Source organism: Macaca mulatta, chromosome 4 (genome assembly GCF_049350105.2).
Source record: "Macaca mulatta isolate MMU2019108-1 chromosome 4, T2T-MMU8v2.0, whole genome shotgun sequence".
Taxonomy (NCBI): Eukaryota; Metazoa; Chordata; class Mammalia; order Primates; family Cercopithecidae; genus Macaca; species Macaca mulatta.
In genome coordinates, this window is record NC_133409.1 from 47,584,676 (window position 1) to 47,611,998 (window position 27,323).

At 36.5% G+C, this 27,323-nt stretch overlaps 1 protein-coding gene across 19 annotated transcripts in view; it reads left to right on the top strand.

Moving 5' to 3' along the window:
- The window catches only part of ADGRG6 (adhesion G protein-coupled receptor G6), a 135,662-nt gene that overhangs the window by 45,482 nt on the left and 62,857 nt on the right, over positions 1-27,323 (top strand). For 10 of the 19 annotated variants that reach the window (XM_015137235.3, XM_015137228.3, XM_015137236.3 and 7 more), the window contains exons 3-4: positions 15,084-15,425; positions 18,015-18,638. In XM_015137235.3, coding sequence (XP_014992721.3) covers positions 15,084-15,425; positions 18,015-18,638 — 966 coding nt within the window. Of the gene's footprint in view, positions 1-15,080; positions 15,426-18,014; positions 18,639-27,323 lie in introns of all 19 variants that reach the window. The other 9 variants (XM_078001222.1, XM_015137231.3, XM_015137232.3 and 6 more) reach the window with 1 other exon arrangement.

Genomic DNA, 27,323 nt, shown 5'->3' on the forward strand with positions numbered 1-27,323 from the left:
TTGTACCCCAAGCCTTAGCAGCACACAATTTTTCACTGTAACAAACCATGGGTACCCTCTGAACTTAAAATAAAAGTGGAAAAAATTATCTTGTAACATTAACACATATATTTGTATAAGTATATATGTTGGATATTGTATGTATTTTGAAATATACATGTCAAATAGACATGCTGCCTGACCCCAGGGAAATTGTGTGAACATATATGTGCATCCAAAAAGCATATACATTATGTATATACATGTAATAGTTCTCCCCTTTTTTCACTTTTTAAAAAACTTATCTCTTATGAATTCGTAGTGCTTAAGAAAAAAAATACCTGACAAGGAAAACAAGCAATAAAATTAGATGAAGAGTGCCAAGGAAAGCAGTCCTAAATTTCAGAGGGCATGCCACAAGGTATTCAGATCTCCTCCCTCTCCTTTCTCTCTCTCCACCAAAAACAAACCCAAGCCTTTCCCTGATGTGAGATGAAAGAAATCTATAACTTTGTCTATTGGCATTACACAGTGTCACTGTATGAACTCAAGATAAGTGGGTCGTCTTGGAGATACACACTTGCTATTTTTTCTTGTCTCTCTACTTCCATTTTTATTGGATAATCCCCAAAGAATCAAAGAGGAAACAGATAGCTAAAGGCTCCCACCCAAGTTGTGGGCCCCCACCCAAGCTAAAGGCTCCCACCCAACCTATTTATTTTATTTAAAATAAAATAAATTTTATTTTACTTCAAATAAAATAAATTTTATTTTACTTCTTTGGGTTCTTTATCACCAATTGCTACAGGACATCTAGAGGAAAAGGTGACAGTTTAATCTCCCATGATGTTATTCTAATTATGTTTAACAAGATGCCAATCATCTTGCAATGGTTTAATCATGATTTATATCAAACATTCTTAGTGTAGGATGTCTCCCTCCCAGTCTTTCCCTAAAATCTTGCATCAAATCAATTGAGACTTGACATTATCTTTTCTTTTTTAAAAAGTTTCTTTTTTGTTTTTTTAAAATCCAACAAAGACAGCAAAAGGATTACTATATTAATATTATTTGGATGTTGTATCAAGTGGGTTAGAATTTGATGTACTTTTTAAATTAAAATTTGCCATTAAAATTTACCTCAATTAATGGTTTTGTTTAAAAAGTTGATCTAACTTAATGAGATTTTATGTTTATTTTTATATTTCTGAAAACAGTGTGCCCCAAAAGGAGGATTTCCACATCTTCTTACATAGCTTTTACATCACTAAAAGCTGTATAAAAGCATCAAACTTTGAATTGAAAGGCTGTACCTAAAAATGATGTCATGAAGCAAATGGGTAGAACTAGATAGGATATAGTGCTGTCTTTGTCTTTTGCTTCAGCAGCCCAAGTCTAATTGTTGAATAATGTGCTTTAGAGGACAGTAGTCTCTTTCAAACTGAAACATTACAGAAAGTTCCACCCAGGCAATGTGCTATTTCTAGTCAAGTATATGGAGACTTTACATGCAGAGAGCAGCTATAAAGATGTTGGGATAGGAGCAACTTAGAAACCAGTTCAAATAGCAAATTAGACTTGTGTCCAAAATAGCTTTATATGAATTATAGATGTTTAATGTTCAGCCCTCCTCTAAGCAGATATTTAAATATAATAAACATAAATGATTTTTAGATTTTGCTTTTCTCATTTTCTTCTATTAAAAAAACCTTGGTGAAACTCCATCTCTACTAAAAATATAAAATTAGCTGGGCATGGTGGCGTGTGCCTGTAATCTCGGCTACTCAGGAGGCTGAGGCAGGAGAATCACTTGAATGAACTTGGGAGGCAGAGGTTGCAGTGAGCCGAGATTGTGCCATTTTGCTCTAGCCTGGGTGACAGGGTGAGTCTCCGTCTCAAAACAAAACAAAACAAAACACAAAAAAAACTTTACTTTGTCTGAGTTGTTAATGGCCAAATATAATCCTCAGTTTGTCAGTTATACATTAATAAGTCTTACATGAAATCACTTCATACATTCTCTTTTGTGTTTTGGCCAGGAGTTTAGCCTGAATTTTAAATTCAGTGTGATACCTATATTTCTTATTGATTATTTGTATAAGACAAATAGTAATCAAGGAAGTTCATCTGCATTGTTTGGTTTTGAATTATGACTTAGCTTTATAGAAAAGAAATCTGTAAAACGTCGTAAAATGATATCCCTAAAAGGGCCGTATTAGAGAAAAAATGTTTTTGACAATTTAAAAGCTATTCTTTTCAGATAAAGTTGCATGTATGTAAACTATTAACATTAATTTACAAGCAAATATTAAGTTTTATTAAAATTTTTTGGCTCATTTTGCATAGTGGAACTAACAGTTCATCTACTTAGAAGCTGTACCACATTGGCTGGATGGCCCTTCAGTAAAATGCCTGATGCCTTGTTCACCCTAAAACCTAAAAGTGTGGTGATTATATTATAGGGAGAAGACAGTCATTTTGATTTCTTTGAATAGAGATTCAACTCGAATTATCTTAGTGAATAACTTGGACAATGATCTATTATCCAAACATCTCCTATTTATTTTAATTATTAACCAAAAACCTGGGGTTTCTCATCTTTTCCTGGTTAAGATTTGATGACAAAATGGCACATAGTCTTCCCATTAGATACTCTTCTCTGCAGGAGCAATATATTTGTATCTAAAACTTTGTATTTATATTGAATTTCTAAAGCGGCTTTTTTTTTTTATTTCCCTTTCAATTTTTCTGCAAGATGGACCTCCCTATGTAATTTCAGTAATCACCAGGACTCAGTCTTCCCAGCCATCAGTGTTATTTTCATGGAGAATGGGGATACTATACTGTGTTATAGTTTAGGGTTATAATAATAATATACCTATTATTCTTTCAAAATGACTTTCCATGGAACATCACTACTTGATATTCTAAATGGAATCATGGAAGGAATCTATGTGTTAAAATAATATTTCTCTTTCTGTCAAATACCACTACAAAGCTAAATGGTAATCAAGATCATAGAAGCAATTTTGCAGAGATTTTGAATGATCATTCAACTCCCCCACAATAGTGAGTGGAACAAATGAATGCAGCTGAGCATGCCTCTGCTCTCCAGCAACAGGGAGTGAGGTTTGCCACCATGCAAATCTCTGGGGGCACTGACAAACTTCTATTTTTAGGTCTGTGCCTCCTATTGGAAATATGCTGCACTGTGTGCCCTGTAGACCACCCAGCCCACCCACTTTTTGTGGTTTGGCCTTCTGTAAGGCTTGCCTGCAGGTGTGACCTTACTCACCCACCTAGAACAAGCTACTCTGCCATTTTTCTGAAGTTTAAAAATATGACTGGCTAAAAGAAGACAGTAAGCAAGTCGATTTTTATACTGTCCTGGAAAGTTATAATTATAAAGTTTGGTGAACTTCGTGAACTTTTTGAAGCATGTTTTTGCTGCAAACTTGTGATTGATGTGGAGGCCCCTTGGGGCATAGGTAAAGCAGTTAAAATATAGGAAGTTGAGTGAGCTGTCTCTTGTACATAACCTACCAGAGGCTTTATGAGGTTAGTGTGTACATTGCCTCACCCCCAGCCCAGTGCAATTTGAAATTAGATAAACATTTTGGCAATGGTGTGGCAAACCGAAATTCAACCTTGCTTTTCAATAATTCTATTAACTTTATAAAAGTAATAAGCTATTTTTTGTAAAGTAAGCTGTTAGGCATCAAGAGCACACTAAAGCAGCTATATTAAGTAGAAAGGAGGTGATTTTTTTTCCTAATGTAACCACACTCTAAATCTTCACAATCTGTCAAAACTTGCTCTATAATTCTAAGCCAGCAATATTCAAAATAGCACAATAAGTACTGTTAGCAAGATGTGGAAATTTTCTTGAGCAGTAGGAATGTACCCCAGAAGTCAGGATGTTTGCTGACCATTAGCTCTACTTGCATGCAACCTGTATTGGCTGTCCCTTAGGGACTCAGACTTATGGCTCCAAAGTGGACAAATGAACACAAAGTCTCATGAACACTCAAAAAGAGCTTCTTGCTTCATAACCCTGTTAACTATACAAGGTACTCCTTTCCTTAGTGAAGCATCATATGTCTTCATAACTTCCTTGGAAACTTCTTTGTAGTAAAGGGAAAAATTGAGGCTCTGTTATGTGTCAGAACCTGAATCCGCCACCCATAGTAGAACTTTAGAGCCAAAAGATATATATATATATTTTTTCCAGATGATGTGGAAATTAGAACCTCAGGGGCTAGTGACTAGCTCAAGGTCACATGGTTTGTTAATGGAGGAGCCAAGACCAGAAACCACTGTGATCTCACTTCTAACATAGCCAAATAACCACATAAGCATGAATTACTTCAAGAGTAAGGTGATTTAGTCTGTCTTCTCTTATCTGGCACAAAGTAATCACTACCTAGATGTTAGTTGTTGTTAGAGTTATTTTAATTATTTTTATTTTCCTCCCTCTCCAGATGTTACTGTGTTTCACAACAATATGTTTTAAGGGTTTATGTGGCTTGTATTCAAATTTTAAAGTAAAGATCTTGTGTAAGTTTAGGTCTGGGGAAGATATCGAGAGAGCTTCTAGTTTAGCTTCATAATAATATTGTCCTTCCCACAATGATTTTTTCCACAATAATAAAAAATCTTTTTTTAGCTATGTCTTGCGATTTTAGCTAGAAGATAGTTTGAATAGAAGAAAACTTTTTAAAGTTCATTTTCAGAGTTTGCTGAAAAGATTATCTGCTTCTCTTTCCCTCTCTCTCTCATTCAGGCATACATAATCCCCTGACACATTATACTTGAGATCTATATAAAAAGTTAACATTTTATAAATACTTTGAAAACTAATTCCAGTGATGAATGAATTTAAAGCCTTAGATGGATAGCGTATTTAAACAAGCTGTTCATGTAAAAATGGAAAGCTTTTTTGAAAAAAAATTATTTAAAAAAATCTGTATTATGGAATTTTTACATCAGCTCTTATTACTAAGATGTTTACATAAAAAGTGTTCCATAAAGGGGGAAAATTATGCCGGTTGCACCTATAATTTGCTTTGCTCCAAACCTTGGCTGTTTAAACTGCTTCCATTTATGTGCACAAACCTGAATGAGTTTTTTTTATGCCCTCAAATTAAAGGCCCATTTGGAAAACTTGAGCTAACAAGCACACTTATCCTGCCACTACCATCTTTTTCCCAATATATTCTTCCAACTTATTGGGAAGGTAAGTTCGTAAACCCAAAATGTGCTCTAGCTACTAATTTCAGGTCCTTCACCTGCACCACATAACATGGAATAAATAGGAAGCAATAACCCTCTGGTGACCATATGTAAAGACATCTAAAAGAAAACTGAACATGAAAGGAAGTAAGGGCTCAGTAAGTTAGACTAATGAATGAACAAATCAAAATATGGCTAACATGCTTTGCCATTAAATAACAACCACAGTCACAACAACACTGAAAACTAATATTATTTGAGCATCTTACTGTGAGTCATGTATGGTCCCAGTACTTTATATAGATATCTCATTGGCTACATTCATGTGCTCAGGAAGTTAATTATGTGCTGTTTAGCCAGTAATGACATCATTGCCTTCATGGGTATTAGAACTATAATTAGCTTTTATGAGGCTAAGACAATCTCTACTTATGTTGGTAGTATTTAGCAATATTCTTCTGATTAATGCCAACATAAACCTGTTCCACCCTGCAATACTGCCTAGGTAATCCATATGGAAAGATTTTCTGTAACAGTCTCAAGTGAGATGAACATTGAGTGTGTGTCTTTTAAGTTTCCCTAGTCTTTCTTTAGGTGTAATAGGTAAGATCAAAATGAGACAAATCTTTGATGAACATTAGAATAGTCACTTTGCTGCTTTTCTGTCTTATCATCAGCAGTTAGGCTCACTTCAATGAATTCTGTCCTTGTAGAATAAATCTGCCTTGCCACTGTGACTGCTATGTTCTTTCCACAAACTGTCAGTGTAGCTTGTTAGCTTTTGTCTTTCTTCTTGTCGTTTGTAGGTTCTTGGAATTGGGCTACAGTGATTCTTACAAGGATCTTTGTTCACTGGTAGTTTTGTGTTGTTTATGTATAAAGGAGCAAGGCTTTAAAAAGTATCTGTGACTGGACCTGGTGGCTCACGCCTGTAGTCCCAGCACTTTGTGAGGCCAAGGAGGGTGGATCATGAGGTCAGGAGTTTGAGACCAGCCTGACCAACATGGTGAAAACCCGTCTCTGCTAAAAATACAAAAATTAGCCGGGCGTGGTGGCACATGCCTGTAGTCCTAACTACTCGGGAGGCTGAGGCAGGAGAATCGTTTGAACCCAGAAGGCAGAGATTGCAGCAGTGAGCCGAGATCACACAAGCCTGGGTAACAGAGTGAAAAAAAAAAAAGTATCTGTGCTGACCTGGTGCAGTGGCTCATGCCTGCTACCTGTAATCTCAGCACTTTGGGAGGCTGAGGTGGGAGCATCACTTGAGTCCAAGAGTTTGAGAGCAACCTGGGCAACATTATGAGATCCCATCTGTACAATAAAAAAAAAAAAAGAAAAAATAGCTGGACATGGTGGTACATGCATGGTGGTCCTAGCTACTTAGGAGACTGAGGTGGGAGGACTGCTTGAGCCCAGGAGGTTGAGGCTTCAGTGAGCCATGATTGCACCAGTGCACTCCAGCCTGGGAGACAGAGCAAGACCATATATATATATATATATATATATATATATATATATATATATATGTGTGCTAAACACAAATCCAGTTATTTTACTTTTGCCACATTAAAACCTTTTTAGTTTTCCTATTGCTGTTAGTATAATTTTTCATTTTCTCTAACATGACTTGCAAAATCCTGCTAAATCTTATCTCTGCCTACTTTGTCTTTATCTGTTATTTCTCTCCACTTTACACATGATGCTCTAGCTGAACTAAATCTTAAGTTACTTGAACCATCTATGCTGTCTTGTACCTGATGACCTCACTGCCCAGAACACTCTTTTCTATTTTGTCTCTATCTTCCCCCTTTACTTGGCTCACTCCCAAGCTGCATATTTATATCTCAGTTTCTTGCTGATTTGGTTAGAAATGGTACTGTTTCCATGAAGCCTAAACCCAGACTATAGTATGGCACTCGTCTGTTCTATCAGAGCACCTGTTCTATCAAGAACACCTGTTCTATCAGAGCAGTTATCACATTGTATTATCACGATCTACTTATTTATCTGCATTTCCAATAATCCATAAATTCTGTAAAGTCAGAGATTATATCTTGTGCATGACTGTATTCCCAGAACCTGGCACAGTGCCAGGCACATAAATGTTTAATAAGTATTAAGTGCAGGGATGTGGGGAGATGAGAAGAAATAGGAAGAGTGAACAGGGCTAATAAGGAGTGCTGTGTATGTCAGTCAAGGGGCTTGTCTTGTTGGATCCCAGAGAAGATTTGGAGTTAGAGAAAACTTACCTTCATACTTGGATATTGATAGATCTTTCTTTCTGGTAGTGATGTGAAGGATGAGTTAATTGCAGGTGACAAGAGTATTGACAAGGAGACCAAACTTTTATCCAAGAGAGAAAGGATGAGAACCTTAAATGACAGGACCTTAAACTATTGGAATGAGATGAGGAGATTTAACAACTGTGAATAAAACAAATGTCATAGCCTTTGGCAAATTATTTGAGACAGTGTGGGAGAAGGAAGAGAGAAGGGATGTTCAGAGCCCTAGTTTGGATGATGTTCATGCTGCTAACAGTTATGAGGAGGATACAAACATTATTTGAGGAATGATGTTTGGACTGATGGCTCTGTGGGATATCCAAGTGGAGATATTGAGTAGGTATTTGCAAAGCTAGGATATGGTGCTCAGTAGCACATGTATGGGATCAACATTTAGGTATAATAAGGCTTTTGTTCAGATGAGATTAGCCAGAGAGAATGGGCATATATAAAGAAAAGCTGAACATAGAGGAGAGCTCTATTAGAGTACTGGCTTGAGGCACACTTGGTTGCAATGAACAGAAATCGATTAAAATCAAGTAAAGTAGTAGGGCAGTAGGTGTAATAAGAATTATTGTCATATAAGTCAAGGACAGGCCACAAGAAACAGCTCCTACCCTTCATTACTGGATGTGGAATGGCTGGAATTAAAGCCTCTCTGTTTCTCAAAGGTCTGGTTTTCTCTCATCTCTCTGCTCTACATTTTCTTTTCATTTATTTATTTATTTATTTATTTATTTAATTTTTATTGAGAGACAGTGTGATCTCAGCTCACTGAAACCTCCACCTCTTGGGTTCAAGCAATTCTTCTGCTTCAGCCTCCTGAGTAGTTGGGGTTATAGGCGTGTGCCACCAGGCCTGGCTAATTTTTGTATTTTTAGTAGAGATGGAGTTTCACCATGTTAGCCAGGCTGGTCTTGAACTCCTGATCTCGTGATTCACCTCAGCCTCCCAAAGTGTCGGGCTTACAGGCGTGAGTCACCACGCCCAGCGTCTACATTTTCTCTCTTACCCTTTCCTCTGTCAGCCCCTCAGCTTCCTATATTTCCAAGTGGTCAAGGCAGCTGCTACCTTTGAATTTCTATAATGTCATCATTCTTCTTTTTGTCATTCTCTGGATAAATTGTGTGTGTCTCTAACTTGAAATTCTCAGAGAAAGACAGCATTTGGGTGATTAGCAAAGCCCGTAGTTTGGTTCCCTTCAGGTCAGGGGTTTACTCCTTGGACCAAGTAGTGTGAAGATGACAGCAAGAACTGTGAGAGGAGACAGATTCTCTTGGGAGAAGGTGTACCTATGAAGATTGAGTAGCTCCTGTAGTAAACTGTTATTTAAAGCAGTACTTCTCAGAGTTTAACATGCTTATTAATTATCTGAGAATTTTGTTTAAATGCATTTTTTTTTTAGTAGGTCTGGGTGATTCTGCATGTCAGCAAGCTCTCAGGTGATGCTGATGCTGCTTGTCTGAGGTCCTCTGGCCAAACAGAAAGGATTGTAAAGCCAAGAGTAGCAGAGGCGGTGCTTGGAGAGGGCTGAGAGGGCAGGAGAGAAATGAGGAGAATGGAGAATTTGTGGGTAAGACTGTCCAGAAGCAGCCTGTGCTCGGAGGCATCCAATGCTGGAGAGGGTGAGCAAAATAAAAATGGAAGCTGCTTTAGTATAAACACTGTGTGAAATTTTGTAAGTTATCAGCTGAGTCCAAAGGCCTATGAATTCGTGAGCAAGAAGGTCCACAGCTGGATTAATCCAAAGTTGGGGGTTTGCAGGAAGAGAATAAGGAACTTGAATGGATATGTTAACCAGGAGGTAGATTTGGTGATAGACATGCAGTTTATGTTGTTTCAAATTATTCAGTGCCTTTAGATTTTTTTTTTTTTTTTAAAGCTGGAAAAGACTCAACCATTGCTTGAGAGAGAATAGTTTCCCGTGAAAATATGTGTGGGTGTGTGTACATATGCATACCCATGTGCTTGTGTGTCTAATCCTCTTGCAAGTGATGTATATCTACATAACAGGCTGACTCTGGAATGATTTACAACAGTTCACTTGTTTGGATCTTCGGAAAGTATTATCTTTTGCAGTCAGACATGGAATGTTCTCTTGCCAACGTGATTATGGAAAGACAGAACTCAAAGTTTAAACATTAACAGGATTACAGAAGAAAGAGATGTGTTTGAGGGTGTGGTGCATGTGGGTATCTTCAGAAATTCAAAAAATTGCCAGTCTTAATGGTGCCTCATCAAGGAAACTTCAGTTCAACATCTTGTTAATTTTCTAGTAATGTCAAACTTAATTGAACTGATTCAAGTAAGCCGATACCCTTTGGAACTCATGCTTAAAGTCGTTGAAGTAGCTTCTTATTCAGGGTGTTTCCAAAGAACGTTTTGGGGTTGACCCATTACAGAGGGAAATGGAACAATTATCTGGTTGACTCAGGAAACCATTGTTTTAGGAGGAGTGGGTGAATGAACTGGTATTCTGGCATGGCTGTCAGAAGTTCTGGTGGGGGACTGGAATGACCAATGTAACCGTGCTTTATGAAAGACCCTCCTCAATAGTGGAAATGCTATTTTTGAATGCAGAGCTTGAGGAGGAGTGGTGAGGGTGGTGGGGATGCTTGCCAAGTCTGTCACATTAACAGAATCACAGATGTCACAGCCAGATTGCCTTGGATTCCATGCCATCTTGAAAAATATGGATAGTGGTCTGAAATCACTTAAAATAGCTTATTTTGATGAAGTCATCCATTTCCGCATATTATCAATCATTTAATACATGCCAGAATCTAAAATGTTGCTGATATTTTACATTTCAGTGATGTTACATCTGATAGCAATTTACTTAGATCTGGAGAAATGGTATGTGGCTATCCTGGCTCTTTACTGACTTAGGTATTAGAACTGGTTCTAGAATTGTTAGTTGCTGGCCCTTAGGTTTAATCTTTAGAAGCCATCAAGACTGCTAAATATTTTAAATGTTTTTAATCAACAAATGAGCTTTTCATGTGTTAGAACTTAGTATATCCTCATGGATAATTCAAATCATGACTGAATAAATGCAGAACAAGCAGGCGACTTAAGCTAAATTTTCTGGAGATAATTTTCACTGGTCAGGTTTTTCTACAGGCTCATTAGCTGCAGTTTTATGTATGTTCAAATAAAGATCAAGGTTTACTTAAATGAATTAATTTTGTTCACCATTTAACACAATCTAGAAAAAGCAATTATTCAGTACCATCTACATATTTGTGTTGAAAGAAGCTAAAGTTAATCTCCATATCTCTTGGGATCTAAAATTCTTGTTTTAAAGAGATTTTAAAGAATAGGCATTTGGATTTTATAAAGAAGTACTTGTGGCAAAGGTAGTGTAAGAATCCAAATCTGAGATATTAAAAAAACCTCACAAGGTAATGGTTATTAAATCTGTATCGAAGTGTTACATATCAATTGAATTATGCTTTGGCATGACTGGAAGATTTTTCATTATAGATTAGAGTTTCATTGAAAAATAAACTTTTGTAAAAATACGCACAAGTAAATTACTGCTAAATACTTGTAAGCATAGGCAAGAACTGAGGGTGGAATTTGGTTTGTCGTTTGTTCGGATTACTTGAAAACCTTGCTTTTATAAATTATCTGTAAGAATATGTTACCATATCTGTCTTTGAGAACATATTGAGCCAGATGCTTTGAATTGGGTAGCTTTTAGCATATGTGTTAATCCTGATTTTACCAATACCTCATTCAGTGGCTACTTCAGTAACCATCTAATTAGGTAGCCCTGACTCTTACGAGAGAACAAAGTAATTACTTACTAGGCTAGCTCATAGTGTAGGAATCAGTTAGCAGTGATATTTGACTACTCCAAATTGGAAAATTCAAAGCACTATATTTCATACTTCCTAATACTCTTTATTAAAATGTTTCCAAATGAGTTTCTTAAAATATGTTTATTTTAGGGCTATGGAACTATTAAGAAATTGTCCATTTAAAAAATGTCTTTTAAAGAAGTACTTGAGCTCACCATTTTGGTCTGTGTTTTTTGTTTAAGTGTAGCAACTTTTTCTTTCCTAGAAAGACACTAGGCTTACATTCAGAAGGGCTGGTTTGAATTTTGGTGCTGCTATCAATTAGATATGTGACTTTGTGCAAGTTATCCAATCTATATTAGCCTCATTTGTTTCCTCTAAAGATAGAGGTGGTAATAATTCTCAGGGTTATTATAATATTAAATGAGTTATATGTGAAAGCTTGTTATTGTGAATTGCTCTATGAGTATAATGAAGAGGATGATATTGTGTCTAATTTAATTGATATTTCATCTATTTAAGACAATTATTATTTAGTAGCACTATCTCTAAATGCTGTCTAGCCACTGAAGGTAAGAATCATATGGAAGAATGTATCAAATGTTCTTTTGAATTCATGTTATGAGTGTCATCTTTATCTTGTTTCTATCCCTCTGAGTGCCTAAGGAAAAAAGAGATTCTACTAAGGTGGTGTCCTATTTTACCTCTCTTAAATTTTTAATGCACTGATTTTGTGTTATAGTAATTATTAATAATAGCCAACACTTAACTAGTGCTAACTATGTCCCAGGTACAACTTCCAGGACTTTCTAATATTAATCCATGTTATCCTCCTGGTAACTCTGGGTAGTGGTTGCTGTTATTATCACCAGTGTAAAGGCGGAGAAACTGAGGCACAGATAAATTAACTTGTGAAAGATTACACAGTGTTATCGGTCAAATTTAACTTTCTTATACCCTTGGGCAGGCGTGGTGGCTCAGGCCTATAATTTCAGTACTTCCAGAAGCCGAGGTGGGAGGACTGCTTGAGCCCAGTAGTTTGAGGCTGCAGCGAGGGCCACTACACTCCAGCCTGGCTGACAGAGAGATACCCCGTCTCTAAAAAATAATAATTATAATAAATTTTCTTAAACCCTTTCTTCAGCTTTTAGGGAAGAATTTCACAAAGATAATATACAGGATAAAGGAAGTCATGCACATTACTTGGGTCTTGGATATAAAGGATGGCATCTTATCTTGGAAAAATGATGCTGCCTATCTGCATGTTGAGATGACAGAGATTGTTGCTTATTTTCCTTTATATTTTTATTTTTAATCTCCAATGTCTATAACTGGATAAATTATTATTAATTTACTAGGATTACTTCTCTCTCCTGAGCCTAAGGCAAAGTAACAGTCCTAGCCATCTCAGTCCTGTGCTGTGAGTGATGTAATTGGAAGAAACAGCCCAACACCCCACCCGAAGAGATGTTCCAGAGCACATGTACTCTATCTTCTTTTCAGACTTAGAATTTGACTTGGTTATACTACATGGAGTCTTTCTTTAATTTAGGCATGGTTCCCTTCATTTAAGCTACTCATTTGTTCATAAATTTAGCAAATTTTATCGAAGATCTCCTATGCGCCAGGGGTGCTGTGCAGTGCTGGAGAGTAGAATGGCAAATATGACAGTCACACACCCTCTGCTTGTTGAGTTTACAAAGTAGTGGAAGAAGATTGACAATAAGAAAATCATATCACAAATGGAAGTAACACAAGTCCTCTGAATAGCGCTACAAAGCAGAGGAACATGGTGCTCCAGGGATGGATAAGAGAAGGCATTTGGCAGACACTTGAGGATCATCGTTTGTTTTCCATAGTCTGTCTTTGGTCTCGTACAAGACGTCAGAGACTTAAGGAGGACTAGCAGGAGGAGGGCAAGTTAAAAAGAATGGATGGGGATAGAGTTGGCATATTGAAACATTGAGTAATACAAAGTGGCCACAGAGAAAAGAAAAACCTCACTTGAGCTGTGTAAAACATCGAATTAGTCCTTGAACGTATCACTGTATCATAGAGGAATAGTTGTATTTGTAGTAACTACCATGTTTCAAGAAATGTTACTGCATATGCATTCTAGTCAACTCAGTAAAAGAGGGAGGGAGATAATAAATTTAGTTATTTTCATTAGTATGTTGAAAGTATTTTATTGTTTGAAAGTTTATGTGTCCATTTAATGGCAGTTTATCCAGTATTTTGGATAAATGAGATCACTGCCTTCATTTATAAAAATATGTCAAAGCAATGTGCATATTAGTTGCAAAAGCATCTCTGGACAGGAAGATGATAGACCTTGGTTTCTGATTCCAACTGGTGGATAAATAATAATTGAGAACAACCTAACTGTTCTCATTAGTGAAAATGGGAAAGTAGCATTTCCCCTGTCTACCTCAGAAGGGTTTTTCTTTACATATTTCATTCAATTAATATTTTTTGTGAACCTTATACTGAGAACAAATAGTGATGGGCAAAGGAGACATCATCTTAGATCTTATAGGACTTACATTCCATGGGAAAAAACAATATTTATTTACAATGGGTCTTAATTTTTCCATTCCTGTGACCTGCAGTGCTGTTCTCTAGTGTGCTCATGGCATGCTCCCTCACTTCATTCCGTTGGGTCTCTTCTCAAGTATCACCTATTTGGAGAACCACCATCTCTAATATTCATTTCAGTCTCTCTTTATCCTTTGCTTTACTTTTCTTCCTCACCTTTATCTGTCATTATACTTGTAGTTGCTTTTAGGTCCAACACTGAAGTATAATAATCCTTTATCCAACCAGGCGTAGTGGTGCACACCTGTAGTCTCAGCTACTCAGGAGGCTGAGGCACTAGAATTGCTTGAACCTGGGAGACAGAGGTTGCAGTGAGCCAGAGTCATGCAACTTCCCTCCAGTCTGGGCAACAGAGCAAGACTGTCTCAAAAACAAACAAACAAAAAGATTCCTTTATAGAGAGACTTTGTCTTTCCTCCTCATTGATATTGATATATATTATTTAGAATAGTGCATGGCACATAATAGACTCACAATAAATATTTACCGAATGAATGAGTAAATGAGATGAGCCCACAAGCATATAATTACCAACTGTGACAAACAAATGGGTAAGTGAATGTATTTTCAAAACTATAAGTAATCCATGTTTGCAAGGTGATGCTATTTATTTGAATTTCAGAAAAAAAATACAGTCTGCCAGAAGATAGCTTATTATTTTTTTGTATTTGTAGCTTTCTATTAAATTATTTATTTTCTAAGAGTTTCTCTTCCTTTATATCCATGATTTGTAATACTGAATACTATCTTTATGGTGCTGTAACCCCCGCCATCCCAGTTCAATTACTGTCTGGAGTAGAGATTCTTAATCTGGGTCAGTGAACCTTTGTGAAATTCACTGTTGCCTTCTGAGGCCTCATTGTACTCCTTGAAATTGTGTGTAACGTGTGTGGCCCCTGCTCATTTTACTGGAGAGAGTTCCTATAACTGTCAGATTCTCAGACTGTATAACCTCCCAAGTTTAAGAATCATTGCATTAAAATTTTTTATTTCCCTTTTACTTTTTGTTGCTCTATTGATGGTTCTTTTCCTCCTCAAGAAGGTTTCATTTTCCATTTATATTTTATGATTGTATGTTGGTATTTTTAAATATTTACTGCTCGATTGTCCCCAGTGTGTGGTATTCTCGGTTTATTGTATGCATCTGAACCCAGACCTTCTCTCTGTCTCTCTTTTGTCTGGCCAGCAGTGTGGGGATGTGCCAACTGCCGAGTGGTTTTGTCCAACCCTTCTGGGACCTTTACTTCTCCATGCTACCCTAACGACTACCCGAACAGCCAGGCTTGCATGTGGACGCTCCGAGCCCCCACTGGTTATATCATTCAGATAACATTTAACGACTTCGACATTGAAGAAGCTCCCAATTGCATTTATGACTCATTATCCCTTGATAATGGAGAGAGCCAGACTAAATTTTGTGGAGCAACTGCCAAAGGCCTATCATTTAACTCAAGTGCGAATGAGATGCATGTGTCCTTTTCAAGTGACTTTAGCATCCAGAAGAAAGGTTTCAATGCCAGCTACATCAGAGGTATGTAAACCAAAGGCAATGCCAACCTTCTGCTTTTGTTTAACATGTTCTGCAGTAAACACAAGGACCAGAAGACAGAGTTATGCTCTTTTATGTGTATGTGAATGATTAGGATTGGGATTTAAGGGCAAGAAGCTGTTAATATTCTCTGAGCATTCTTTTTAGCAAAATATAATTACCACATCCAAAATCTGGTTACAGTAGAGTTGAATTCTTTTATGTTGTTTATATACAGAACATTTAAAGGCTGCTTGGAAGACACTGTAGATATTCCACTGCTAATAATTAAAATCTGTAATTCTAACATCTCTCCACTGAAAATTTAAAACATCCCTTTTAGAAATCATTTCATTTTGGGTTTTATGATGTTGTCCTTTTAAGGAACTATGGTACGGAAAAAATACAGAAAATGAACAGTAAATTTTTAACAAGCTATTAACAGTTTAAGCTAATAAATAACACAGCTTGAGGAAAGCCCCCTGTAAATGGCTAACTGAAGGAAATAAGGCATATTTTTATTAAATATGTTTTCTATATTCTGGCACAACATAACATTTAAATAATCTTTCTCTCTCAAACCTGTGTTTCCCTAAAGAAACTCAAGCTTCGATTTGATGAGACTTAGTTATACTGTTTCTTCTGTACTTTCTAAGTAAAAACAAGCAGAAAGGTACAACTATAAAAATGACTATTATTTAGTTATACTTTTTTTTCTTCTGAACTTTCTAAGTAAAAACAGAAAGGTACAACTATGAAAATGACTGACTGTCACTATTATAAATTGTGTTTTTTGATTGTGGAGTTATTTATTTATGTTTGCCATGGTTAAAACACACATGCTTAAATTTTTCAAATTGTTTTAAATTTTTCAAAATAATGTTTTAAAAATGATAAAATATAGGACATTGGAAAACAAAAAAAGAAGCAAAGTAGAATTATCTGTACAAATGCCACCCAGCTGTAACCACTAATAAAATATTGATGGAGACATTTATTTCTAGGCTTCTAATTTTAACAATGCATGTAGAATACTGGTTCATATTGTTTAAGTGTCTCTTTGCATAAGTGGACCTATAAACTTCTTTATATTTAAAAAGTAGACTAAAGTCCATGATTCCTTTAAATTCTATCATAGATTTTTACTAGAATAGTTATACTAAAATGATGTTTTATTACAGAACTATTCTTGATGTACTGAATATTAAAATATATTCAAACTGTTATTCGTATGAAACCAGCATTAAAAAGTATTTTCGGCCGGGCGCGGTGGCTCAAGCCTGTAATCCCAGCACTTTGGGAGGCCGAGGCGGGCGGATCACGAGGTCAGGAGATCGAGACCATCCTGGCTAACACGGTGAAACCCCGTCTCTACTAAAAATACAAAAAGAAATTAGCCGGGCGTGGTGGCGGGCGCCTGTAGTCCCCACTACTCCGGAGGCTGAGGCAGGAGAATGGCGTGAACCCGGGAGGCGGAGCTTGCAGTGAGCCGAGATCGCGCCACTGCACTCCAGTCTGGGCGACAGAGCTAGACTCCGTCTCAAAAAAAAAAAAAAAAAAAAGTATTTTCGAGGAGAAATACTTCTTTCTTAAATTAGTCTCACAATGGCTATGATATTAGCATAGGGCTAAATCTATTGGTATTATTTAATAATTTTGCATGTATCATAGAAGGATTAGGTGAATACATTTTTATTTTGAATTTATTGCACATCTATTATAATAATAGTACTTGCCACTTATTGCTGTGGTACTGGCACTGCTCTATGCTTTGGACATACTAACTTATTTAATTCTTATTGACCGTATATGCAATAGGTGCCATTGTTGCCCATTTTACAAATAAGACAAAGGTAGAGAGAGATGAAGTAACATACCCAGGGTCACATGGCCAGTACTCAGAAGAGCTGGAGTAGGAAACTCCATGGTCTGCCCTTTACTACTCAAAAACTAGCTTATATGTCTGGATACCTTAAATTTCCACTTTGTTTGACTTTTCACTAGACTCCCTTTCCTCCCTCTCCTTAATAGAATTATTTTTGTATTTGTTCCTAAAACATCCTGATGATGGCAGAAAAAAATAGGAGGATATAGGATATCTGAAAGGGAGATGGCGGTACAGGAATGTTTGGGAAGAGTGAAAAGTAATCATTAATGAAAATAAGAACTATTATTTGTGTTTAGAAATCATTTGAAAAGTAGTTTTTTTGAAAATCTTAATGTATAAACAAAGCCTTCCTGAAACCAGTTATTTCCTTAATTAGGTAGTTGGGGTTTTTAAATTGTTAATGTCTCAGTTTCAGGATTTAAAAATGCTTATCCACTTTGCTGGCTGTAACTCAAAAGTTTAGGTGTGAGAGATCCAATCATGACTAGAGATGAAATGAGTAGAATTTCTTACTACTGTTGCTGATATCAGACAACTGGTAATGGGCTGCTGACAGAAGATGGATGAGTAAGAGGGGAGGGATGGGGCAAATGGTAGGTAAAAAGCTAACTAGTAGGAAGCGGTGGAGGGCTTGATGTTTTGCATCACATTAGTCTGTGTTCTGAAGTTAACAGGTTTATCTTTCCTGTTATGTTTTGTCCTAGTTGCTGTGTCCTTAAGGAATCAAAAGGTCATTTTACCCCAGACATCAGATGCTTACCAGGTATCTGTTGCAAAAAGCGTCTCCATTCCAGAGCTCAGTGCTTTCACACTCTGCTTTGAGGCAACCAAAGTTGGCCATGAAGACAATGATTGGACAGCTTTCTCCTACTCAAATGCATCCTTCACACAATTGCTCAGTTTTGGAAAGGCCAAGAGTGGCTACTTTCTATCCATTTCTGATTCAAAATGTTTGCTGAACAATGCATTACCTGTCAAGGAAAAAGAAGACATTTTTGCAGAAAGCTTTGAGCAGCTCTGCCTTGTTTGGAATAATTCTTTGGGCTCTATTGGTGTAAATTTCAAAAGAAACTATGAAACAGTTCCATGTGATTCTACCATTAGTAAAGTTATTCCTGGGAATGGGAAATTGTTGTTGGGCTCCAATCAAAATGAAATTGTCTCTCTAAAAGGAGACATTTATAACTTTCGACTTTGGAATTTTACCATGAATGCCAAAATCCTCTCCAATCTCAGCTGTAACATGAAAGGGAATGTAGTCGACTGGCAAAATGACTTCTGGAATATCCCAAACCTTGCTCTGAAAGCTGAAAGCAACCTAAGCTGTGGTGAGTTTGTACCTTATTCCTTTTTTTTTTTCTTTTTTTAGCATTATTCTATGAATATGATTGTCAATAAGGAATTGTACATACACACAAATGTACGTGTATGTATATTCCCACATATAGATATAGATATCTATGTTATCATTAAAAAACTCTTTTAAGTTTTAAAATGTCGTCTGCTAAGCTCTTATAGCACACATTTGATTATAAACTATGCATGATCCATCAAGACATTTGGTTTAACCACTTTTAAGTTTTCCCCATGTCATAAAATATCACAGGGTTTATCACTAATATAACAACAGTTATAATTGTAGACTCTTAAATAGAAATGTTAACACTAGGCTTGAAATAAAATAAATTAATAAGTAAGTTATTGTTATTTTTTTTGAGACAGCATCTCACTGTGTTGCCCAGGCTGGAGTGCGGTGGGGTGATCTTGGCTCACTGCAAACTCTACCTCCTGGGTTCAAGCAATTCTCATGCCTCAGCCTCCCAAGTCTCTGGGACCACAGGTGTGCGCCACCATGCCCAGCTAATTTTTGTATTTTTTTTTAATAGAGATGGGGTTTCATCATGTTGGCTCGACTGGTCTTGAACTCCTGACCTCAAGTGGTCCACCCACCTCAGCCTCCCAGAATGCTGGGATTACAGGCGTGAGCCACCCTGCCTGGCCAGTTACTGTTTTTTGTTTGTTTGTTTGTTTATTTTGTTTTGTTTGAGACAGAGTCTTACTCTGCTGCCCAGGCTGGAGTGCAGTGGTGTGAGATCTCAGCTCATTGCAAGCTCCACCTCCCAGGTTCACACCATTCTCCTGCCTCAGCCTCCTGAGTAGCTGGGACTACAGATGCCCACCACCATGCCTGGCTAAGTTTTTGTATTTTTAGTAGAGACCAGATTTCACTATGTTAGCCAGGATGGTCTCGAATCTCCTGACCTCATTATCCACCCGCCTCGGCCTCCCAAAGTGTTGGGATTACAGGCGTGAGCCACCAAGTCTGGTCACAAAGGTGATACAGTAATAAACTGATCTTTATCATCCTGGAATTAAATTTCAATTGGATGACTTAAATAAACAACCATCACCTAAGAAAAGTATTTACTCAGCCAGTATTAAATATCAAAACTGTCCATTTTATAGAAAATCTTAATCAGAAATTACCATTTTTTCTTTGAACATATTTCTCCATTTTTTAAAAATGAGGATTTATAGTTTGTTGCAAATACTGTGTTGTCTCTAGTTCTTCATGAGACTGTAAATGTGCTATTATTAGAAGTAGCTAAATGCAGAATATTTTGAGAAATAATTCTGTGTGATAAAAAATTGTATTAAAATAGATCTCCACCTAATATTCTCCATTTACACAAGCTAATTCTGGAAGCTCTTATTTTATTATAGGACTGATTCAAACACAAAAAGTAGAAGTTTCATTATCTACTTTAAATGTCATATGACTAAATCTAAGACAGTGATAATGTATACATTTTAGTCACAGACATAACTCTCAATTAAACAGGAGAAGAAGGAGCCTAGTATTCAAAAGTAATTTGTGTGTGACTTTGTTCTTGTAAAAAAATTTCATTGGAACACAGCCATGCTCATTAGTTTATATATTGTCTTTGTCTGCCTCTGTGCTACAATGGCTGTGTTAATTGATTGTGATCAATACAGTATAGCCTGCCATCCTAAAATGTTTACAATCTAGCCCTTTAGGAGAACATTTGCCAACCACTGAAACTAGTCTAAAGAACTATGATAGTCCACTTGGCTGAACCACAAACTTTGGACAGCACTAGAAAAGACCTGCTAGATCTCCTCAGCCAGGGAAAACAAACCAATCACCCACAGGCTAGTTTAGCCCTAAGACACGGGTGATGGTGGTAGCATTTATTTGTTCCTGTTCATTTACATTTGTTTCACACAGTGCTTTTAATTGATGAATTATTCCCAATATTAAAAAAAATTAGATTTCACATAAAAATGAAGTTTTGGATTTTTCTGGTAAATATAATACACTAGGCTACTATATCTGCATGACCAACACAGCTGGAGCTAAATGGTGGCTGCTGCTTTCAAAGGGGCTTCCCAGTTTACTTCAGCCCTTAGCAACCCCTTATTCTTCCCACTCCAGCCCCCTTTTTGTCTTTAGATTGCCTTCTGGCCCTGATAGGCATTTAAGTGGGAATGGTGATTTATGCCACTTCCTTTATATGGGCCAGGAAACTGAAGCAAGAAAATAAGTGGCAGAGGCAGTTGGTGGGCTCCAACACGTGTCTTCTGTCTCCATGTCTAGTATTTATGTCTGGGAATACTCATTTAAAAAATTATTTTAAATTATTTTAATTGATAAAAACTATATGTGTTTATGGTGTACAACATATTTTAATATAGGTATACATTGTGAAATGGCTAATTTGAGCTAATTAACTTTCATTATTATCTCATGTACTTATTTGTAGACAGAACACTTAAAATCTCTCAGCAATTTTCAAATATACAATCATTGTTATTAACAATAGTCATCATGTTGTACAATAGATTTCTTGAATGTATTTCTCCAGTCTAACTGAAATTTTCCATCCTTTGACCCATACATTTTCAACTCCTGTGCCCTGTCCACCCCTGTGCCCCTGGAAACCACTCTTCTATTATTTGCTTTTATGAGTTCAACCTTTTTAGATTCCACATTTAAGTAAGATCATTCATTTCTCATAATTTCTTAAACTCTGTCTTCTAGACTCCTTTCCCAAGCCTTAAGATTATCAGAGTGCATCAAGTACATACTCATGTACCTTAGTCATCTATAAGTTTTCAAACTAATTTTGTCAAAAGGGTAGCGTGAACTTACACAGTCAATATATTTGAGTCTATTTAACTTTTATAGTGATCTTCTTGCCATTCCAAGATGACGTTAAGCACTCACATTCCAGACATTCAGATGTCCTGGACTGTGTTTCAGGAGAAATGATGGGAGAGGGAATTTCCTGCTGCTTAATCATCAGCTTTAGGAGTTGAAGAACCCAAGTCACTCATTAACTGACAGGAAATACCTGTAACAGAGATTATATCAAGGCTTGTTAGCTAAGCAAATCTTTCGTAAGTGTACCCTGTTAACATTTTAACCTTTCATTTTTTTTCCAGAAAATGAAAGCATCTTGCTGTTTATGGTTATAATTTCCAACAAACTAATGATCAGTACAGTAACCAATGGGAGAATAGAAATTTATTTCTAGCATTCTATTGAATAGACAATGTCTGCTAAATATGAGTTTTTATTTCAGGATTAATTTGTGATGGAAAAATAAATAGATTTTGCAAAGGTATATTGCTAAATAAATTTTAATTTGAAAGTAACATAGTAGAATTGAACTGACTCAATTCAACATTAAAATGTCCTGTCATTTGTTTCACATATTAAACATCCTAGCCTTAATAAAATTGATATATTATTAGTAAATATTCTAACAATTTTAGAATATGACTTTGTTTTCCTATACTTTTCTAAAAAATATTTGGGAAATGTACCTTAATTAGAAAATTTTCAGGAGATTTTTAAAAACATGGTTAAACCTGTCAATCCTTTTAAAAACAAAATGCTTTATTTTGCAATAAATCTTCTTCTTTTTATAGCATCTTCATTTTTCTTAGAACAATTTTATTAAACACATTCAGTTTTATGACTCTCATGGATAGACAAATTTTTAGTGGACTCTTTAATTATAGGTGCAATTATTTATTTACCTGTGTGATGATTCAAGTTTAGATACTGGCTAATGTCCGTCAATTTCACAAAGAACAGACAGTGCCTTCTCTACTAGTTTTATTTATTTTACTGATTACTACTCTTTCCTGAGGGAGTGGTACGATATAATGCAATGAATAGTCTAAGTTCAAACAAATTACATTTATTTTAACAAGCATTTATTAGGCACTTCCATGGATTAGCTACTGTGGATGTAGAGATAAGACACACTTTATAAGTACTTTATTGTTATTCTTTTCTGAAATTTCTGGATTTGTACTTACTTTTGTTTCCCTCTTTGGATTTTTTACCGACTTTGCTAAGGTTTCATCAACTCTTGGATTTTTACCCTTTCATAATCATTACAGTTCTGTTCTTCATAGCCTTAAATTCATAGCCTTCACAGCCTTCAATTCATTATTGGTTCTTCCCTTGCACTTCTAACAAATGATTGAATGCAATATTTTTAGATAACTAAATCATTTTTAAATAATAAAATTAAGATAAATCACTTTATCTTTAAAAAGGACTTTATACTTTGAGGATGCCCAAACTCTTTATGAACATAGATGACTAAATTTCACTTTAAATATATTTATTCATGAAAAGTTGAAAAATTCATCTTAGTAACAACTGCAAAGAAAAAAATGAAAGGAATTACTGTTTTTCTTTTTCTGTTATTGCAACTTATTGTGAGGGTTTGCTCTTCAGTTATTTGGAGTATTATTAAGTAGGTGTGAGAGGAGCAGTGGACTATACATCTTTTTTACCACAACTTGTGTAAATATTAATATATAGTGACTTCTTTCAGTAGCATAATTTGGAAAGAACAACAGATAGAGAAGGATTAACAGCTTTAGAGCTTTTCCTCAACTACCTGTTTTCAGTGATTACATTTTTTTTCAAAAAAATTTGGCTCTAAATTTTGCTGTTAATGTTATAGAACTTTGCTGCTTAGCTCAGCTAAAACCCAGGTTCTTGTCACACAACCAGGAAAATTTAGGCACGCGTACACATTGAGGGGTGAGTAGAGCAGGACTTCACTGGGCAAAAAGAAAAAACAAAACAAAAAACCACAACAACAAAAAGCTCAGAAAAGTGAGATGCAGGCCTACTAATAGGCCCTCCACCTCACTAATTGATTGCCAGATCCTTACAGGAGCTGGAGAGAGCAGGCTCCTCCCCTGCATAAGGCACAAATTCTCCGTGGCTCCACCTACCTCCCACAGTGCGCAAGTCGGGCCCTAATCCACTGTGGGCAGGCTCAGGCAAGGCCTGGGCAGGTTTCCTCATCTGCACAAAAGCATCTGATGTAAACACTTGTGGAGTGGGTGGGAGATTCTCCAGGGACCCCTTTTAATCTGCCTAGGCATTTGGCTGTCTCATTAATATTAAGTAAATATCTGAAAACACCTTTCTGGTAGCCTCAAAAATCAGTAAACACATACAGATCATATTCTAAAACCAATTTGTTGATGATAAACATAACACTATCCAGGAGAGTGAATTGTTTGTTCTTCCTTAACAACCTCCTGATGCATAAATCCATCAGCCAAAGAAAACTGATTGTGATACTGACTTTTTATGCAGATGTGTTGAAAATAGAACTGGGTAGAAATAAAGTTTGTGCATACTTTTGATATTTCATGTATTTATTTTGGTGTGTTTGTAATGCAAGTTTTCATTTATCAATTTAATTTCCTTTTAATTAAATTAGTCACATGTATTTATACCATTTTTACTTAAAAACATTCCAGTTTGATTTTTATTGTCATTTTGGGTCATATTAAAATAGCGTTTATTGAGTATTTAAAGCAGTGTCAATTTGCTAAACTAGAAGTTCCCCAGAAGGAACAGCTAACTAAAATATTGAGAAGTAAATGTTGCAGTTTCCCATAAAAGAATGCTGCATATTGAAATTTATACGTGTTACTGTGCAATGAAACTGATGAAATGTTCAAGAAAATTGTTAAATATCTTGCTCTAAATCATAGCTCTTCTGATTTTCTTTTCTTATTTTTACCTCTAAGCTCTTTAACCTACTAGTGGGAATGCAGTTTCCCTAAAAACTGCTTTCCCACAACACTGAGCCCTTATCTCCCTTTGTCTTCCAGAGATATTGTATCAGTGCCAGAAGTGGCCTAAGGAGCCCTTGACTGCCAACATTGTGTGTAATATGAGAACCACAGGAACTCCCTCCAGGGTCTCCTCTGTTGCATGCTACAGAGGCTGAGATTTCATTAGGCTCTGAACTTTAAAGGCTTTTTAGTTTACGGAAGTCCCTTACAAAATATAAGTACCTACAAAAGGGAGGTCCTACAAAAATTGGGCTTATAGTAAATGTGATGCAAGGGAATAATGGGCAAAAAGCATTCAAGACAAAATTCCACCTCAGTCCTGCCTTAACTTCTGCCTCCTCGAATATTCTTTTTCCATGGTGCATTTGCTTAAGTTTTCAATCTTTAAAACACCCCCTTCCTCTCTCTGCTTCCTTTCACAGCCAAGCTTCCTCTTCTTGCATTCACTCGTCAGATCTTGGCAGTCTAGATTTCATCATTCCCACACAACTCAAACTATTTTCTATAGAGGTACTACCAAAATCCCAATGCAAAGTTAAAGTTCTTCTCATTCTTTATCACTCTTGGCCTTTCTGGTATTCTCGATATTGCCATACCCTGCATTAAACTTTCTTCTCTTAAATTCTGTAAAACCACCTCTGTAAAAGTTTTACCTTTTTAAGTCTATAGCTCTTTTTCTTATATGCGATGCTTAAATATAGAAATATCTGTGGTTCCATCCTGTTTCCTTCTCCAATCTACAATCTATCTACAGTGATCCCAAACACTCTATAGCTTTTGATGAATATTTCCTGGCTACACCTCTTACAAAACACGTTTGCATCTAGGTGTCACACAGGCACCTCAGTTTCCGTTACTGTACTTGGTGTTTACCCCACCTAAGTCTGCTCTTCTTCTATTATTTCCCATCTCCTTTTATTAGATCGATATGTACCAGTTTCTTAAGCTGGAAATTAGCAAAACGTCCTCTATTCTTCCTTTTTTTCCCATCTTTAATTAGTTGCTAAATGTTATGCATTCTGTCTTTAAATTTCTTGTATCTGTATCTATCTCTGTCGATCCTTTTTACTCATGATATCAAGGCTGAATTATTAGTAGTATTCCTGCTTCTGTTTCCCTTCTTTTGGTTGTAGAACCTAAATGACTGTTTTCTAATGAAATATAGTTTTCTTGCCTACCTCCTTCTCATTTTCCCTCACTGCCTTTAAGAAAGAGTTCACAATGTTAGCAGTTCACCTGGTGAACCCAAAATATCTGAGACAGGTTTCAATTAGTTTAGAAAGTTTATTTTTCTGAAGTTAAGGACACACCCGTGACACAGCCTCAGGGGGTCCTGATGACATGTGCCCAAGATGGTCAGGGGACAGCTTGCTTTTCTATGTTTTAGGGACACAATACATCAACCAATCCATGTAAGATTTACATTGATTCAATCTGGAGAAGGGCGGGACAACTCCAAGTAGTGGGGAGGAGGCTTCCAGGTTATAGGTAGATTTAAAATTTTTCTGACTGACAATTGATTGAAGGAGTTATTATCAGTAGAAAGGAATGTCTGGGTTAAATAAAGGGTTGTGGAGATCAAGATTTTATCATGCAGATGAAGCCTTTAGGTAGCAGACTTCACAGAGGATAGATTGTAAATGTTTCTTATCGAACTTAGGGTTTGTGTTGATGTTAATGCTGGAGGGGTGTAATGAGGCATGTACAACCCTCTCTTCCATCATGGCCTCAACTCAATTTTCAGATTAACTCTGGAAGGATGTTGGCCAAGAGGAGGAGTCCATTCAGATGGTTGTGTGGGCGCCCTAGAAGTTCATTTTTGGTTTACAGCCTTGAGTGCCCACCACTCAAGGTTCCAGTGTGTGGGATTAACCACTGGAAGAAAGACGGAGGGCTCTAGTGTTCATGGTATTGATATTTTCCAAAGCCTTACAGCAGCTGTCCATTGTTTATATATCTGATCATCCTTATCAGTTTTTACTTTACTTTAGCAATGCCCAGTGACTTGGTGCACAGACCATTTCAGTGCCTCCTTGGTATTTGTTTTAGAAATTCTGTCTGCCAGTAAAATACCCATCTCTACTCTCCTACCCCTGGCTCTCTCACAGCCTCCTGTGCCTTATGGGCCGCCTTCTTTGAAATTGATTTCTGTTCACTTTTCTTACCAAGCTGCTGTCACATCCTCCTTTGGGTCACTGCCACCTTTGGAGCACTTCCCTGATAGCACTTAGAACTGTGACGCCATCTTCCTTTCATGCCTCCCTGAGAGCAGCAACTTAAATTAAAGCATCATTCTGGTCTCTGTCCCTCACATAATGTAGGCAATAAGTAAATGTTTGTTGAAGGAATGTGTAAAGGTCTGTGACAAGAGCTGCTTACCAGTCAGTGTCATGTCATAGCCTGCCTGTAAGATCAGGCCTTTCTGAAGTATCAGGATTCCTTCCTTGGGCCAAGTGCCGCAAGGTATCAAGGATGAAGAAACCATGCCTCTGGAGATACTGTTAAACTGTTAGGTTATTTTCTGCTTATGCATACGGTTAACCTAGTTACTTTTGTAGGCTGGTGCAGGAGCTGTGCCCTCACATTCCCACAGGAAAGTTTTGAAATGTTTATTAGAATAAAATCACTATTATATAAATGTCCCTTAAAATTAAATATGTTGTGCATATTATATATGTGTATATATATGTATGTGTATACACATACATACATATATATTTGTATTTTTTGTGTGTTTTTGATACAGTATACTTTGTTGTAAGTGTAGCCAATGTTTCTCAAGACTCAAGCTGTTGGAAAAAGTCTTAATTGTCAGAGGGACATTTAGTGCAACAGTGAAAATCTACAAAAAAAAAAATCAGCTCAAA